Here is a 19,768-nt window from a genome sequence, read left to right on the forward strand (position 1 = left end):
CATAAGTATTTACAAGTAAAAATTATATCGTGTTATAAAAATTTAACACGTTTATTAATAGTGTCCAATATTTTAAAAAGATATCTTTTTAAAGGTTATTATTATTCAAGAAAATTCAAGAAAAACTAACTACAAAAGATGTCAATAACATAAATTTTTATAAAATTTATCATTATTTATTAGAACACTGAGTTATATGATTATTTTACTTGTTATTATAACAAATTAATTATTATAACAATGCAATAAAAAATATTTAATACAAAAAATCTTGGCGCGGCTGCACCAAAAACTATATCGAACTAAAACTTGTTTAATACATACATGACAGCATTTTTATTATAAGAAAATGTACTTGTAAATTCTCTGTCTATATATACGGTGTAATGTTTTACATCTAATTTGACTTTTATGTATATACATCTTCGATATAGTTTTTGGTGCAGCCGCGCCAAGATTTTTTGTATTAAATATTTTTTATTGCATTGTTATAATAATTAATTTGTTATAATAACAGGTAAAATAATCATATAACTCAGTGTTCTAATAAATAATGATAAATTTTATAAAAATTTATGTTATTGACATCTTTTGTAGTTAGTTTTTCTTGAATTTTCTTGAATAATAATAACCTTTAAAAAGATATCTTTTTAAAATTTTGGACACTATTAATAAACGTGTTAAATTTTTATAACACGATATAATTTTTACTTGTAAATACTTATGTTATGTACATTATAATAACAAGTAAAATAATCATATAACTCAGTGTTCTAATAAATATCATTTTTACTTGTAAAAACTTATGTTATGTACATAATAAATATATATCTTAAAAAGAGGAAATAATTTGAATTTGAGATTTCTAAAAATATTAAGTATATGATTTCTCAGTTGGCGTTACTGTTTTAATATATCACTTCTTTTGTATAAGTTTTACTTGTAATCTATTTTACACGAGTGTTGTGTATGCAAAGTAACAATAAAAGTAACGATTATATTCGTTATCGTTATCCAAAATATATAATTGCGTTGTCATTACTAACGAACAAAAATAATTAGAAAGAATTACCGTTGCTAATAAACAAAATAACATCGTTTCCAAGTTGTTATTGAAAAAAGCAATGGTAACGGTGTTATAATGGTGTTACATTACAAGTAACGTGTTATTTTCCAACTTTGAGAAAATTTCTTGGATTGTTTAGATTTTTAAAGTGGTGCATTCGGTACTTTGCATTGACATTCGGTATATCGTTTATCGGTATTCTGTATATCAGTACATCGTTTGTTTAAATTTGGCTTTATAATCACCGGATCTATATAGTTGTTGGATTTTGATTTCATTTAACTTAAAGCCGAATAATCAGATTCTTCAATCATATTTTCACTACCCGTATATTAATGCCTCCAATCTTTGCAATATATTAGGAGTACAAATAAGTTTCCGCCGCTTTCTATCAAAAATTAGGAATTTATTGTGAAAGAACGGTACATTACGTTTTATTTAAAGTATTATCCATCACTAGCCACTACTTTTTCCCATCTTTCTGGCAGCATTCGGATACCACGTCGGAAAAACTCTTCATCTTTTGAGGCTATCCACGAATCGACAATTTTTAGTATCTTCATATGATGTAAAGCGCTGCTTAGACAGGCCATGTGCCATCGACCGGAACAAATGATAATCGGAATGGGCAATGTCTGGTGAATACGGCAGGTGGAGTAGGACTTCCGAATTAAGTGTTTCCAAATAGGTTTTGACCGGTTTTGCAACATGTGGCCGAGCGTTGTCATGTAGGAGAATAATTTTGTCGTGTCTGGAGTAGTAATGGGCGCGGTTTTCCTTGAGTGCTCGGCTCAATCTCATTAATTGTGTTCGGTAGTGAGCTCCAGTAATGGTTTCATTCGGTTTGAGCAACTCATAATACACGACACCAAGCTGATCCCACCAAATACACAGCATGAATTTTTTTTCCATGAATATTCGGTTTGGCTGTCGATGTTGAAGCATGGCCAGGTGGTCCCCGTGATTTTCTCTTCTTTAGGTTATCGTAGTGGATCTATTTTTCATCATCAGTGACTATACGATGCAAAAAACCCTTTCTTTTATGCTTGGCAAGCAGCATTTCACACGTGCAAAATCGGCGTTCAACGTCTCTCGGCTTCAGTTCATATGGAACCCAATTTCCTTGTTTTTGAATCATTCCCAACGATTTTAAACGATGTGAAATTGCTTGTTGAGTCACTTCTAGTGTAAGTGCAAGTTCTTCTTGCGTTTGGCACGAATCTTCCTCCAATAATGCTTCCAAGTCTTCGTACACTTTCAGCCTTCCACTACGTTCTTTGTCTTCTACGTCAAACTCACCGTTTTTAAACTTTTGAAACCACTCACGACAACTTCTCTCACTTAAAGCAGTCTCACCATATGCTTCTACAAGCAATCGATGCGCCTCAGCTGCAGATTTCTTCAAATTAAAGAAGTAAATCAAAAGTCCCGCAAATGACGCTTATTCGGCACAAAACTTAACATTTTCGCACGAAAAAAATTATGTGATCCTGATACGGAGTCACTAATACTTCAAGGTTATGTTGTTACCAGATGTCCAAACTTACGATATTACGTTTTACATCTGACAATTTCAACATAACCTTCTGGTGGAGCCATCTTTTGTCAAACGGCGGAAACTTATTTGTACTCCTAATATTATTGCATATACCTTTATTATTAAAACAATTTGCTAATATTTTCGTTAAAATACTTGTTTAATAAATTATGCGAGATTTAATAGGTTGGTTGTATAAAAGCTTAACTGATGAGTGGCTTACTAAAGAAATGGTAAAAGTAATCCGTCACATATACATGTGACACACATATGTATATTACCTCTTATTTCACTTCATTGGCTCTTCATTAGCCGTAAGTCGACTTTTAAGATCTGATTAATTATCAAATAACAGAAAGGTTAAATAAAAAGGCCAATGCGAGGCAATACATTAATATATATGAGCAAAGAGAAATTAATTATGTTTCATAAGTAACGTAATAAATCGAGATAATGTCGCAATGTTGATTATCGGGGATTATTACGGCATTCAAGGTGTTAACTAGTACCTTCGATTTTTAGCATGAGAAAGAATTACGTCGATGAGTCAGGAACCCTAGTACGATGAGCCGTGAAGAAATGTAAGTAGAAGTAAATGAAGATCTAATACTAATTGACGGTCTCATCGTTGATTCACGCGAGGGAGCAAACAAACATGCTGGAAAGTCTATTAAAGGTCGAGCTGGTTGACAATTCTAAGACTTGCGGGAGAGAAATGCTTAATCCTTACGTTGCCAAAGTCGAATGTGCTCGCTTGATGGATTGCTTCTTTTGCATGCTGTCGAGGGTCAACGCTTCAATGTCCGACTCATGCAATCCTTCAATATGTCAACTGTTACAATTAATCTTATCTCTGTAAAGAACCCCGCAGATTATCAGAATATTCCAGTATTCGGCCGTAATGTAATTTTATGTCACGATATTTCATCATCTGCTATTGTTGGAAAAGTGATTTAGCGTGTTACGATGAACACGCGGGTTGATTGATCGCGAAAAATCGATCAGCGAGGCGGACTTGTGTGCACTCATTTCCCACGTGCGCATTCTTAATGTGAAATATTCTGTGCTTATTCGGACACAAAGTTCGCGTCCTCGGGTATGAAGTCCACATCATGGATAAGTATAAAAATGAAGACGGATAGTAAAAACACAAAGCTTCGTGTCGCGTAACGTGGTGCTGATTGTTGTAGCGTACGGCAGTAGTCTATAAAGATAAACTAAGCCCATTCAAACGTAAACGGAATAAATTCGGCAAGCGGCGACGGAGAGAGGTACCGCGGAATAATATTTTGGCAATTTAACCGACTTTGCCGCATCTCTGTTTGCCACATTTGTCGTCACGCAGTTCGCCTAATAAATCTCTGCATATAAGAAACGTGAATTTTGGCGAATCGCTTTGAACACAGTGACAGTAAGTCTCCCAATAATTTAGACTCACCACGATCGCAATAAAAGGTATGTCCCCTATTGATCTCTTTATCATTTATTATTCATTAGATTTGCTTTAACTTAGAACATATAAGATTGTTTAATCAAGAAAACGGAAAATTTAAACGAACTTTGTATTTATTTGAGTAAATAATTTTTTTAAAGCAGCGTCGTGTTTGAAACATATATTTATATTTAGGTTTCATTTTTATATTATCTTAAAATAAGAAAATATACAGGGTGTTTGGTAACTCATATAATCCATGTAGCCATAACCAATGGAAGAATTGATTAAGACAAACACAAAAGTCCTGTACCATTTTGCGATAATTCGCAATAATTATCGAGTTATTAATTAGAGAAATCTGACGAGTGATCGCGCGCTGAGATGGAGAAGCATTGCAGCCTCTCGAGCAAGAGCGCAGCTCAGTTGATGTAGCAACTGTTGCCGGTACATCGCGAGCGTAGGGACGGTGAAATAAGATTAGCGTATAGCCGAATAGCGACGCATTGTCCTTCCCTTCGCCGCGTGCCGGTAACAGTTGCTTGATCCATTGGACTCTTGCTCCAGTAGCTGCAATGCTTCTCCAATCATTTATCTCGTCACGCGCTCACTCTAAAATGGTGTCATCTATAATTAAATTGATAATGCCATCAGGAGAGAGAGAAAAAGGGAATGGGAGGGGGAGGTTTCAATATGTTTGGCAAAACAACATTGACATTAATATTTAGCTCTTACATGCTCTCTCTCTCTCTTGTTCAATCAGTGCCAAGCTCGCACGTTTTATACAGAATGTCCCATTTTAAAAAGCGCACCTCGATAATTCTTCAACGAAGCATTTTCAGCAAAAATGTTTTGGACAAAAGTTATATGATTTCAAGAGAGACATAAAACAACTATACTATTTTGTTTACAATTGGCACTACTTTCAAGATATTCACTGATCATTACTTTTCCTAAATAGAAACCACAATTGTTTATTACACCGTCTTTTTCTGCCAACTAATTTAAACAACTTTGGTCTGAAACATTTTTTTATTTTTGCCTAGTTATGTTTGAGATACAGTCTGTAAAGTAAGAGCGTATACGGGTTAATGTGTAGAAAAATTTATTTTTAATGATTTTTAAGTACATGGATTTGTTGTACTCCATGAGAAGAAAAATGCTATACCATTAATAATGAGTCCACCACCGGCATTGATAATTGCCTGGCATCTCCGAGGGATACTTTCCATTAAGTTGACTGCGTATTCGTTCGGTAAAGACCTCCAAATGAGACGAATTTGTCATGTCAGCTGCTTCAAAGTGCACACTCTTTCTCCTCGAAGCTTGTGCTTGAGATATGCCCACACATTTTCAATGGGATTTGCATCTGGCGACTACGATGGCCAATCAAGTGTGACGATGCCAGACTGCTCTTTCCACTCGGTGCAAAGCTTGCTCCGGTGTTTTGGGTCGTTGTCTTCCTGTAAGATCCAGTCCTCGCTTCTTTTTATGAAGCATCGTTCAGCAGTCGGCAACAAACACTTCTCATAAATTTTAAGCATTTTCGGAGCATTTAAATTGTATGTAAACAGATGTAATGCTCCAAAACCCTGTTTCGAAAAGCAGCCCCAAAGATGAACTTTTATAGGGTGTTTAACAGTCCGTTGTATTAATCTATTGGTCAAGGTTGACCAGGGCCGTCGGATGGCAGTATATCCCTCAGACAGCACACGGGTGTCCATTCGATGTCCGTTATATGTCCATTTTTTACACAAAAGACGTCCTTAGGACGTACGTTTATCACAACTTCGGACATAGGACATCCGATGGACGTACTTCGGATGTTCTACAGGTCCGATGTCCAATAAGGACATCCTTGTTAAGTCCAAGTTAAGTCCACGGACGTAAATTGGACATACGGACATAAATTGGACGTGAAACGTACATCCATTGGATGACCGATGCTGTCTGGGCCCCAAACAGAAGCTTCGTCCGTAAAGATCATGTTGCTCCAATCTCGGTCCAAATTCTCCTTTGCCCAAGCGAGTCTTTTCGTCACATGTTTTTCGCCTAACAGTAGTTTCTTCATTGTGCTTCGATATTTGAGGTTATACGCAAGAAGATGGGTTCGAATAATTGTATGTGATACTTCTATACCCTTCTGTTTTAATTTTGCTGCTCCTTGTCGCAATGTTAAGGTCAGGTTCCGCTTAAACAAATTCACAATTTTTTTTTCATATTCGGCGTCACTTTGCTTATCGAGCCACGTTCTGGCAAGTTATCGACATTTTTATCTTCTTATATTGCTGAACCCACTTAGCGACGAACGATTTTGACTTTCCCATGTATTTAGCCACTGCATATGACATTTTTGGTCCTTTGGGGTGGGAACAAAGGAACACAGCCTCGTAGCGCGATGCGTATGCGGCACTCATGGCGGTTAACGTATTTCTCAGGTTAGAGTTCGACGCCAACTGAATCTTTTGTGACAAAGCATTCACGACAAAAATTTCATCTATCGGCTCACAAAAAAACTAGGACGATATTTGAAGCCAACTGCCATTTATGCCGTGCACGTTCTTACTTTACAGACTGTATTTAAGGAAAACTTGACAACTTTTTCAATATTTAACTCACGATATCTTGCTATTTGACGGAAGAAAAAGTGGTATTAGACTTTTTTGCTCTACTTGGTCACAAGAATATATTGTTACAATAGTGCCCTGACTTTTGTTAAGAAAGTTAGACTTTTATTGGAAAGCACAGAATAGACCGAATTAGTTATTTTAATAATACATTCAGAATTTTTATGCTTTGTACTCTGTTTTCAAAAACATTATATACAGGATGTGACTTACATGAGAATGACTTTAAAATATATTCTTTCGCGAGATTTTAATTTGTGACAGCAATTTTGCAATTATATTAATTGGTTTTTCATGTCATCCGATATCATTGTTGAAAACAGCATTTACCGTGAATATATATACAATACTTGATTATATTAAACCAATTACCATAACTAAAATACTTATGAGATGTAAAAATCTAAAAGACTGACTTATGGTAGATTCGCACTAGCGTGTTAAAAAAAGAATAGTACTTGTACTGACGAGGTTTTAATTCGTATCTATGTTAAATATTAAATACATTTTTCTCATACGATTGGAAAGATTGCTCGTATAATTGTAGATTCATTCAACATCCCTTTTGATCGTTGTATTTGTTTCTGTCCGAAACAGTAGAAAACATTTTGCGCTCAGTTTCCTGTACGAACAGGTCCGTTAGTGGGACGAAAGTATGGAGGCCAGCGGAAGATATAACTCATATGTAAAAGTTCCTCCGGGTGAAGAAATTGTGATTTCCGGTATCGCTGGTCGGTTTCCTGATACAAACAATATGAAGGAGTTGCAAGAAAATCTCTTGAACAAAGTGGATCTCGGTTCGGACGACAATCGAAGGTGGAGCAACGGTAACGTACAACTACCATTCGAATTACGAAAATACTAAGGAAAAAGCAAAACAGAAAAAAAAAATCGAAATTCGGCAGATTATATTCTTAGTAGTTATAAAAATGAATGTTTGGAATCTTTATAGTCCACTATGACATGCCATCTCGATTGGGAAAGGTTAATAATGCGGACAAGTTCGACGCGCAATATTTTGATATTTCACCTGAAGAAGCGCATGTCACTGATCCCATGTGCAGGATGTTGCTCGAGCACACCTACGAAGCGATTATCGATGCTGGAGTAAATCCCAAAGAACTGCAAGGAACAAAAACCGGTGTCTTCATAGGATCATGTTACTCTGAAGCGACCAACGAGATCCTTTATTACAAGGCTGAAGTACAATACTTTATGATATTAAGGATATGAAAGCAGTTTTTAAACAGCCGAATATTACGAAAAAGAAACTTTTCGGAGTAATAATATTACAAATAAACATTGTACCGTTTTATTTCAAATATATTTTTCTTGAAATATTATAACGGTAACTGTGGTCTTAGTTCCGAAATATTTGATCATGCCGGAACTTATTAAATATTCAATATAGAGAAATGATAAGAACGTTGCAAACATTAATTAAACACTAGATAGTGTTACACGATTAGACGAGGCTATGAAAACAGTTAATTCACATTGACACACACATTGTTTGAGACTCTTTTGTATTATAACTAATAAAAAGTTTATTTTACATATACACAAGCACGAGCATATACATGTAGGGGGTAAGAAAAGTAAAGAAATAAGAGATAAAGACTAATATGAACGTAATTTACTTCCAATTAGGCAGCTGGATACCCAATTATCGGCTGCAGTAAATACTGGCTGGCGAACAGCATTTCTCACTGGCTCGGCCTTACCGCACCATCTTATACCGTGGACACAGCCTGCAGTTCAAGCCACTTCGCTATTGCAGAAGCTTACAGAATGATACGAAGTGGGGAATGTGATGCAGCTATCGTGGGTGGTGTCAACCTATGTCTTCATCCTTATACATCGCTTCAGTTTTTTCAGCTCGGTAAGTGCTTGAACTTGAAAATATGATCATTCATTGTGAAGAGATTTGTCGCTTAAGTGCTATTCTCTCTAAATCTGAAACAGTGAATAGTCGTTGATTGTCTGTAAGTATTCACTAAATGCATTATTAGTGCAGTATGTATTCGGTTGGCAACTAAGTAATTGCAGATTTTACTGACAAATGACGATAGTTGAATTTTTAGGTATATCTACGTATCCAAAATGTCAAACCCATATTGTTGTTTGATAGTTGGTATTTCAATTAGCATTCAATAAAAAAATTTGATATCGATTAGTTGTGTAGTTTTTGTTTGGCTGAAAAATTGTTCGGTTGAAAAATGGGAAAATAAAACGAGCATTTTCGTCATATTTTGCTTTTTTATTTTCGCAAAAGAAAAAACGCATCGCAAGCTCAAAAAAAGTTATATGCTGTGTATAGTGACAAAGCCTTAAAAGAACGATAGTATCAACATTGGTTTGCTAAATTTCGTTCTGGTGATTTTTCACTCAAAGATGAACAACGCTCTAGTCGTCCAGGCGAAGTTGATGTAGACCGAATCAAAGCAATAATCGACGTGGATCGTTATAGCACAACACGTGAGATTACAGAGAAGCTTGATGTATCATATACATGCATTGAAAAGTATTTAAAATAACTTGGTTATGTAAAAACACTCGATTTATGGGTTCCTCATGAATTTAAAGAAATTCACTTAACACAACACATCTGCGATTTGCTTATGGACGTAACGAAAATGCCCCATTTTTTAAACGATTGATAACTAGCGATGAAAAATGGGTTGTTTACAATAATGTCAATCGAAAGAGAGTCAATGACGAGAGATGTCAATCGTGGAGACATTTTGTTGACATTTTACCACGCAACCAAACGATCAATTCAAATGTATACATTTAACAACTAACCAAACTGAACGATGCAATTCAAGAAAAGCGACCAGAATTGGCAAATCGAAAAGATATTGTATTCCACCATGACAATGCAAGGCCACACACTTTGGTCACTCGGCAAAATTATTAGAGCATGGTTGGGATGTGTTGCCATATCCATCATATAGTTTTGACTTTGCACTATCAGATTATTATTTATTTCGTTTTTTGCGAAACTTCTTGAATGGTAAAAATTTCAATAACGATGTCAAATCGCACTTGGTTCAATTTTTTACTGATAAAAACCAGAAATTTATGAACGTGGAATTATGCTGTCTGAAAGATGATTGAACAAAAAAACATTGATAAAAATGGACAATACATTACTGCATAAAGTTACTTCGTTCCATGAAAAAATTGTCTTTTATTTTCTTAAAAAAACCGCAATTACTTAATTGCCAAACCAATGTATTTGAAAATCAGTGAAATTCAGCTGGTAAAATAGTGAAACTTGGAAATGCTAAATGAGTCAGCGAAAGTATATTGATCTAATCAGTGAAAAATTCACCTATTGATTAGTGTAGAATATATTGCGCGAATAAAAGAATACCTGCAAAGTTTTTGTTGTAAATATGATTAATTAGGGTCATTTATATAGCGAGAGCTATAGTTTAATAATAATAGCAAAATTTTTTGTAATCATTATTAAAACTGTATTCACTGCTAACACTGAAAATCTATAGTATATGTAACATATGTTACATAGATTTTCAAGGCTAGCGATAAATTTTAAAATACAATTTTAGTAATAATTATAAAAAGATTTTGCTACTATTGCTAAATTATAACTTTTGCTATATAAATGATCTTAACCATCCATACTTAGGATAAAACTTTGTAACTAATTCCTTTTTTCATGTGTTTCTGATATGATATAACAAATGAATTATTACATTGAAATTGCAAAGCAAACTGACAGCTGATTAAAAATATTACATTTTGTGATAAATATTATATTACATTATAACGATAAGTTTCATAACGATAAATTAGATATTTAGGTAAATGTTCACTTTAGGGGAGTCAGCTCCGATGACTTCGATCTTGACATATGTTATAAAGGACATCTTATTGAGTAATCTTCAAAAGGTTTTAATCGTCGCTCATTGTTTATTAAAAAGTTATTATCAAAAGAAGTTACATAAGGGTAAAACTCCTGTTTAAGGGATTCACCTTTGATGATCTTGTCTGTTAGATATATTAGGTGCGCAACTAAGTTCTCGCTGTTTTTTTGATGAAAATGCAACTTTATTGTGAAAAAATGGTTACAAATGAATCATTCAAAATATTGCCCATCGCTAGCGACAACTTTTTCCCATCTTTCTCGCAGAGCTCAAATACCGTCACGGTAGAAGTGTTCGTCTTTTGAGGCTATCCATGAATCAAGCTATTTTGAGATGTCTTCACATGAGCGGAACTGCTGATTAGTCAGATCATGTGCCATCGAACGGAACAAGTAATAATCGGACGGCGCAATATCTGGGGAATATGGCGGGTGGGGTAGGACTTCCCATTTGAGTGTTTCTAAGTAGTTTTAACGGGTTTGGCAACGTGAAGCCGAGCGTTGTCATGCTGTAGAATCACTTTTTCGTGCCTCTGCTCGTATTGTGGCCGCTTTTCGCGCAGTGCTCGGCTCAATCGCATCAATTGAGGTCGATACCGTTCCCCAGTGATGGTTTCGTTCGGTTTCAACAGCTCATAATAAATAACACCGGCCTGGTCCCACCAAATACACAGCAAAACCTTCGCAGCGTGAATATTCGGCCGAGCCGACGACGTAGAAGCATGACCGGGCAGTCCCCATGATTTTGTTCTCTTTGGGTTGCTGTAATGAATCCATTTTTCATCACCCGTAACGATGCGATGAAGAAAACCCTTCCTTTTTTGCCGCTGGAGCAGTTGTTCACAGGCGAAAAAACGACGCTCAACGTCTCTTGGCTTCAAATCATAAGGAACTCAAATTCCTTGTTTTTGAATCATTCCCAACGCATGCAATCGCTTGGAAATGGCTTGGCGGGTAACTCCTAATGCTGAAGCAAGCTCTTTTTGCGTTTGGCACGGATCCTCATCGAGCAATGCCTCCAATTCAGCGTCTTCGAAGGTTTTTGGCCTTCCTTCACGCGAACGGTCGTCAACATCGAAATTACCGTCTTTGAAGCGACGGAACCAATCACGGCACGTTGTTTCACTTAGAGCAGCATCTCCGTAAACTTTTTGGAGTTCTCGATGCGCTTCAGCCGCCGTTTTCTTCGAATGAAAGAAGAAAAGCAGCACTTCCCGCAAATGACGATTATTTGGCACAAAATCAGACATTTTCACACAACCAAAAGTATATGACGCAAAAACAAAATCACTAATGTGTCAAAGCGGTTTGTTTACCATATGTCTAAGCTTGGCTCATGACGTTTTGGTTATGTCACAATCGACCAGCACTTACTACTGGAGCCATCTCTTGAAAAACAGCGGGAACTTAGTTGCGCACCTAATATTATCAAAGAGACCCTCCTGAGTTACAATCAAAAGGTTTTAGCCGTCGCTCATTGTTTATTAAAAAGTTATTAACAAAAAAGTTGTACGAAATTTTATAGATAGAGTCCACTTTCTTTAGATACAATATATTGATACAATATATAGATACAATATATAGATACAATGATATAGATACAATATATTTAGATACAATACATTAAACAATGTTAAACAGTACATATAAGTGAGAAAGGAGCTTCGCCACTCCCCCGCACCCCCTCCCAAACAAATCCTAACCTATCCTAACTTATTGCATCTTTATATATTTTTGGACATTGTTGAAACAAGTTCTTTTAAGATTTATCACTTAACCCAATTTAACTTATTATATCTGCATACAATTAGGTGTTATGGATTTTAAGGAAATCTTTTTATATAAAGATGCAATAAGTTAGGTTAGGTTAGGATTTATTCGATGAGGAAGTGCAGGGGAGGGGCGAAACTCCTCTCCCGCTTATTTGTACTGTTTCCTACTTTTCTATATATATACTGTGTTTGGATTAACTGTATGGAAAAACTTATGAAACTTCATTTGTTCATAACTTTATTATAAACAATGAGCGCGGGTTAAAACTTTCTGAACATTACTCATTACAAAACAACATTACAGAATCTTAATAACATATGTGAAAATTATTGACATCGGGAGGTGGTCCCTATTTCTGCATAATTACCAAACAAAATTTTTGCGACTAAAAAGAACAGATGAAGTTGTAGGTTAATAGTACGATGAATATATTCATGTATAGGACATGTATAGCATGTGCTCATTCCTTAAATATGTACACAGTGTCGGAAAATTACATTCTATTTATGAAATTTCTTTTGTTAATTATTTTTTAATAAACAATGAGCGACGGCTAAAACCTTTTGATTGTCACTCAAGAAGATTGTCACTTATGTGAACAAAACAAATTGTCTGTTTACAGTGTGAGCAACCTACATGGTGTCCATAAATGATGTTCATTATATTCAACTTCTTCCTTTAATAACTTTTTAATAAATAATGAGGGATGGTTAGAACCTTTTGAAGGTTATTCAGTGAGATGTCCTCTATAGAATGTCAAGGTCGAAGTCATCGGAGTTGACTCCCCTAAAGTGAACATTTACCGATAGAGTAATTTAGATTATTAGATAAATAATATTAGATTATTGGATATATTATACCGATAAATATAAATAAAAATTATTCTTTTCCACTGCTACTTAACTTTCCAATTTCCACATTGCAAATATCAATATGTAAGGAATATGTAACTGTATATTAATAAAATTCTGCTGGATCCGCCGCGCGGTGAGGGAAGATAGAGGGCATAGCTCCCGAAAATCGGCCGAAAGTTGTAAAGTTTGCCGAGCTCTGGTCTAGAAAGTGTAAATATCTTTTAAAAATACATGATATAATAGGGATATAATAGGCCAGATTATATTGAGTTGTCAAAAAATCATTGCGTTTTTTCTGGTAACTTTCAAGATCGTTTATTTTATACAAAGAATAAAAATTAATCAATGATATTGCCTTTTTCGTTCAATGACCTTCTGCCATCTTTCGGTAAACTTCATGATTCTCGAAAAACTTCCTATCTGTATTAAGAAAGAACTGAACCAAGTGCCTTTCGATAGAGTCACCTGAAGCGAACGTTTCTCCACTCAAGGAGTTTTGCAAGGATCGAAACAAATGATAGTCTGATGGTACAAGATTTGGCGAATACGGCGGATGAGGCAACACATTCCAATCAAACTCCAATAATTTTTCGCGAGTCATCAATCTTGTGTGTGGTCGATCGTTGTCATGATGGAAGACTATTGCGATTTATCAATTCTGACCACTTTTCTGCTATTGCTTCGTTCAATTTGTCGAGCTGTTGATAGAACAGTTGATAAAGCCGAATTGATCGTAACATTCCTTGGTAAAAGCTCGAAAAACACATCCTTCCAATCCCACCAGATTGAGAGCTTCATCTTCCTTTGGTGGGTGTCTGCTTTTGATGTTCTTTGAGCTGGCTCATCGCGCTTGCTCCATGATCGCTTTCGCTTCACATTGTTTGTGAACAATCCATTCTTCATCGTCAGTAATTATGCGCTTCAGAAATGGATCGTTTCAGAAATGTTCACGTTTCAGAAATTAATCTCAGATATCTATGCGTTTTATGAGGTGAACTTCTTTGAATTCGTGCGGGACCCAAACATCAAGCTTATTGACGTAACCAAGTTGTTTCAAATGAACCGAGCATACGAATGGTAGAACGTTGCTTCAACTAATGCTTTTAATTTAACATCAACTTCCGATGGCTGATCTGAGCGAGGTGCATTTTTCACACTGTAGTCATCAGAGGGAACACCAACAAACCAATATTGACATTGGCGTTCTTTTAGGGCTTCGTCATCATAAACTTTACGCAACTTCTCACAAGCCTGCACAGCGTTCTTTCCTTTTCGGAAGTAATAAAGTAAAACTTGGCGAAAATGCTCGTCGATTCTTTATTTTCAAAACGTTGTAGGAAAAATAATTGTTGATCGATTCGCGCACTTTTTTCCTTGATGGAAGTTATAAATGTTAGCTGTCAAATGCGCATAGATTCATGAATTTATACATGCGTTCAATATATTAAATATATAACTAAAGTCATCTATCGGAAATAAACACAATGACTTTTGGAACCAATACGATCCATTGTTTTCTATTTTTTGAAAAGCTTCCTCAAGACAGTTTTTGATTGATTCTTTATTGCCCTCGGATAGCAACTTATACTTCATCTACGATATCTGGAATCAAAATACAAAATACAAATCAGAATAATTATATCGCATGCTTAAACAAATTTTATTTAAAGGCAGAGTTTTCAAGATATATTGATTGCACAATACATCCGAACCATTCCTTCCAAAAGAGATTCGTGGACGGGTACTATGTCACTACTTGAAACTCTGGAACTTTCCCTTATGTATTATGCTTTGCTCTTTATTGCTATTGTGGAGTATTTCTTCTTTGTAAGAGAAAGTCCATAATCAATATTTGATAAATGCGGACTGTCCATAATCAATATTTGATGATGTTTGCTTAGTTTTGGAACCATAGTAATGTTCTTAAAAATATTGCATTGGATATTAATAATGAAATGAATATCATTATTAATATAAATGAATATTGTTAATGTATGATGAGAAATATGTCATAATATAACTGAATATCGTTCTTTTTAATTTACATCCTTTACATTCTATCATATTACTTTTTAGTAAGGAGAATTCAGAAACAATGGTGCATGCAAAAGATATTTTTATTTCTTCCAAAGGATAGCTAAAACAAAATGCCATTATATTTCACGCACTATTATGATAGAGATCGAATCATGAATAATGAAATATCTACTTACCATACCTTACTAATTACCATTTTATGCTGAAATAAAATAATGATACACACAAGAGCTTTCCTATCACGTCGTTAGAGTTTGTTCAAACAAACTTGTCTAGTTACGTAACCATATGTATAAAAAAACTAACCAATTACATTTATATAAAAAGAACGATTTGGATAATTTTATTTATCTATATGATTATACAACTATTCAAACTTATCTGATAGTTCTTATATAATCTAATCTTGATTGGTACATGCATGCAATATATACTGCATAAGAACATGCGAATATTAGTTTTTATTTCTATAATGTAAAAACTTTACTTATCAATGTACTTACCAATAATGAAGATAGTATAAATCTCTTCACTGGTCCAGTAAAAAATTGACCGCAAATTTGCAGCAATTACAATGAAAAACCCATATTAAAACCATAGCCATCTGTGTCTACATTCAGCTCGTTTTGGGGTCAAGGTCTGCTGCCGGATAACTTGCGGCAAGCTCTATTGCGTATTTGGCGGCAGTTTGGAAACAGAATTTGATAACATAGATTAATAATAATGATATACCGCTAATGAATCAATGAATTTTATCGGTCTTGCTCATTGCGCAGCGCGTTTGGCACTGTTTCACTGATTCGTTAGCGATGTCAGATGTCATTGATGGAATCAATAACTTATTCACTGATTTAAGTACAGAGAATAATGACGATAACCCAACGAAAGAATACTTTATTATTAGTCGATTGAACAATTTCAGGAGTCCTCTCCGTTGATGGTTATTGCAAGCCTTTCGATGCTACCGGTACCGGTTATATGCGCAGTGAAACAATCGCAGTAGTGTACCTGCAGAAAGCAAAGAACGCGAAACGAATTTATGCTACTTTGATCTACTCTAAAACTAATTGCGATGGTTGGAAGCCAGAGGGGATTACGTTTCCTTCATTGCGCATACAAAAGAAATTATTGGAAGATTTCTATGATGATTGCGGCATCAAACCCGAAGAGCTGTACTACTTAGAGGCCCACGGTACTGGTACTTTGGCAGGAGATCCGATAGAAATTAATGCCATTGATCAGGCTTTATGTTCAAAGAGAACTACTCCTTTGTTGGTGGGATCGGTGAAGTCAAATCTCGGGCATTCGGAACCTACTAGTGGTCTTTGTCAAATAGCTAAAGTAGGTATTTTAATACTTTAACTGGCGGAAACTCAAGACTACACAAAAAATAATACAAACTAGTGAAGGATATAATACTATATTTTGATATTTTTGGTAGTTTGATATTTCCGAAATTGAACATTCAAAGAGTTTTGGAGTCACTCTATTAGATAATAAAGTTTAAAATAAAAATACAAGAGAGCCAATCTACAAACAAATATAAATGACCAAACAAATATAAATGATCGAAAATTTATTCTCATACCATATAACTTATCATCATAAATTATACTTATTCGTTACTTTGGTATTTTATTTGTTACAATTTATAGATTTTAGATAAGAACTTTTCTACTTGAAAGTAGAAATATTTCCAATATTTAATTTTCTTCATATACATGTTCACTTTTATTAGGTGTGTGAATTAATTCGGTCCGTTTTTTTCTTCCAAAAAAAACTTTAGTATGAAAAAACATGAAAAAGTACACTAATCAAAATATTTGCCATCGCTTGCTATTATTTTTTCCCATCTGTCTGGTAGTTGTTGCATTCCGTGACGGAAAAACGATTCGTCCTTCGAAGCGATCCATTCATTGAGCCATTTCTCTATTTCTATATAATTGTTGAAATGCTGGTCCGAAAGCTCGTATGTCATCGATCTGACCAAGTGATAATCGGATAAAGCAATGTCTGGTGAATACAGCGAGTGAGGTAAAACGTCTCAGCCAAATGCTTCCAAGGTGGCCTTCACAATCTTTCCAACATATGTCCGAGCGTTATCATGCTGAAAGATTACTTTATCGTGCCTCTTTGCATATTTCGGCCGTTTATTCTTCAATGCGTTGTTTATACAGATCAATTGTTGTTGGTAAAGTTGGGCAATGATGGTTTGGCTCTGTTTTAATAGTTCATGATACACTACACCCTCCTGGTCCCACCATATACAGAACATTACTTTCTTGCCGTGAATATTCCGCTTTGGTATCGATGTGGATGGTTTTCCTGGGTCGCTAATGGATTTCCTTCGTTTGGGATTATCGAAATATATTCACTTTTCGTTTCCAGTCACAATACGATGCAAAAAATCTTTTTTTTGCCTGGCAAGCAAGATTTCTGACATGGCTTTTCGCCTCTTGATGCCTCTTTCTTTCAGTTCTTTCGTATGGTATCCATCTTCCTTCTTTGTAAATATTTCCCATAGTTGCCAAATGCACAGAAATTGTTGATCGATCAACATTCAACAATTGCGTGAGCTCATGTTGCGATTGACATGAATCTTCATCGACTAACACCTGCAATTCCTCGTCCTCGAACTTCTTCGGCTGACCTGGACGAGGTTTGTCATCGACACAGAAATCATCACTTTTGAAACATCGAAACCATTCTCTGCATGATTTATCGGTGGGAGCACTTTCACCATAAGCTTCTACGAGCATTCGATGAGCTTCAGCGGCTGTTTTCTTCGAATGAAAACAGAAAATGAGAACTTCCCGGAAATGATGCTTTTTTGGCTCGAATTTCGACATTTTCGAATCAGATAAACACGATGTTATTGTTACAAACCCAAATGTTTATCAACTGAATATTATTGCCAGATATCAAAACTAAAAAATAAAGCCTTTTGCAGACATTAGAGGTTAGAAAATTATATAGTACAGCAATTGACCGCCAGATGGACCGAATTAATTCATACACCTAATATTTTGATATCATAAAATGGTCGTTTTAAACGCTATATTGACTTCACTGCTTAGGATTTGAAAAATTGTGCCTTCATGTTTGTATACAGTGACCTAAAAAATCTGTTCTCATAAAATTTTAGCGATTCTGCTTAACTATAGCAAATCAATTTCTGTTTTATTAAGTATTTTTGTGAAATCCAGCTTGTCACGCAGTCAAATAATTAATGATCTCCTTAAGTATCCCATATATTAGGTGTACAAATGAATAATCCAAATTATTTTAAGCAGTTATGAAATCAATTTTAAATTGAATAGATTTTTCCGCTCTTTTGTGATTATGCAATGTTGACATATAGCTATTAAAAAGAACATATAGTTTGGCGAAAGGCCCAACATAACCTTCAAAAGTATTCAGTTCAGTACAGTCGAAAATGACAACAGATAAGGTGCATATCCGACACTGCATTCTTTACGAATTCCAACAAGGAAAAAATGCTGCAAGAGCGTGCGAATCGATTTGTTTCTTTCTCGGCGAAGGTATTGTATCGTACAATGTGTGCGTATTTTGGTTTAAGCGGTTTAAAAGCGGTAATTTCAATCTAATCGACAAACAACGCCCTGGAGGCCCTCCGAAGTGTGATAATGATGATTTGGAACAACTGCTCGCTGAGAATTCGGCACAAACACAAAATGAGCTTGCAGAACAGTTGGGAGTAACGCAGCAAATGATTTCCAAACGCTTACATGAGATGGGAAAGATCTAGAAAGAAGGAAAATGGGTTTCGCATGAACTCACTGAAACCAACAAAAATCAACGAGTGGCAGCGTGTCTTTCTCTTCTCAATAAGCAGCGTCGAAAGTCTTTCTTGTGGAAAATCATTACGGGCGATGAGAAATGGATACTCTATGACAATCCGAAATGCAGAAAGTCATGGGTAAATCCCGGCGAATCATCAAAATCGGTCGCAAAACCCAATCGCTTCGGAAAGAAGGTTCTTTTCTGCATTTGGTGGGATATCAAGGGCATGCTTTATTATGAGTTATTGGAACCGGGTGAAACTGTTACTGCGGACTGTTACCAACGTCAATTAATCTGCTTGAGTCAAGAATTGGAACGAAAACGTCCGTATACTGGCAAAGAAGAACGTCCAGTGAAATTGTCGCATGACAATGCCAGGCCACACATTGCTTCCGATATAAAAGACACCATAATGAGTCTTGGCTGGGACGTCTTGCACCCGGCGTATTCACCAGACATTGCTCCATCCGATTATCACTTGTTCCGGTCGATGCAACACACCTTGTCCGATATGCACTTCCAATCAGTGGATGAGATCCGAAAATGCCTTGACGACTTTATCATGTCCAAAGACATAACATTTTTCCGAAATGGGATTCATCAGCTGCCTGAAAGATGGTTTAAAGTTATAGAAAGCAACGGCGAATACTTTGATTAAACAATTTAATTTACTTTCTTTTAAAATAAACCTTGAATGTAGCTGAAAAAATTGGATTATTCATTTGTACACCTAATATATAGATATG

The 19,768-nt window shown here is 35.4% G+C and overlaps 1 protein-coding gene across 1 annotated transcript; it reads left to right on the forward strand.

Annotated features, from left to right (window-relative positions):
• The first annotated feature begins 7,317 nt into the window (after nucleotides 1-7,317).
• Nucleotides 7,318-16,725, forward strand: LOC112590376 (fatty acid synthase-like). The gene is made up of 5 exons (XM_025306670.1): nucleotides 7,318-7,489; nucleotides 7,615-7,865; nucleotides 8,313-8,544; nucleotides 16,141-16,559; nucleotides 16,660-16,725. The coding sequence occupies exons 1-5, from the start codon at nucleotides 7,318-7,320 to the stop codon at nucleotides 16,723-16,725; spliced, it is 1,140 nt and encodes a 379-aa protein (XP_025162455.1).
• The last annotated feature ends 3,043 nt before the right edge of the window (nucleotides 16,726-19,768 follow it).

Source organism: Harpegnathos saltator, unplaced genomic scaffold (assembly GCF_003227715.2).
Source record: "Harpegnathos saltator strain DR-91 unplaced genomic scaffold, Hsal_v8.6 scaffold796, whole genome shotgun sequence".
Taxonomy (NCBI): domain Eukaryota; kingdom Metazoa; phylum Arthropoda; class Insecta; order Hymenoptera; family Formicidae; genus Harpegnathos; species Harpegnathos saltator.

Coding starts and splice junctions, on each gene's coding strand:
- LOC112590376 (XM_025306670.1), top strand. CDS start 7,318: ATGGAGGCCAGCGGAAGATATAACTCATATGTAAAAGTTCCTCCGGGT. Junction 7,866..8,312: donor TCCTTTATTACAAGGCTGAA/GTACAATACTTT, acceptor ACTTCCAATTAG/GCAGCTGGATACCCAATTAT. Junction 8,545..16,140: donor GCTTCAGTTTTTTCAGCTCG/GTAAGTGCTTGA, acceptor GAACAATTTCAG/GAGTCCTCTCCGTTGATGGT.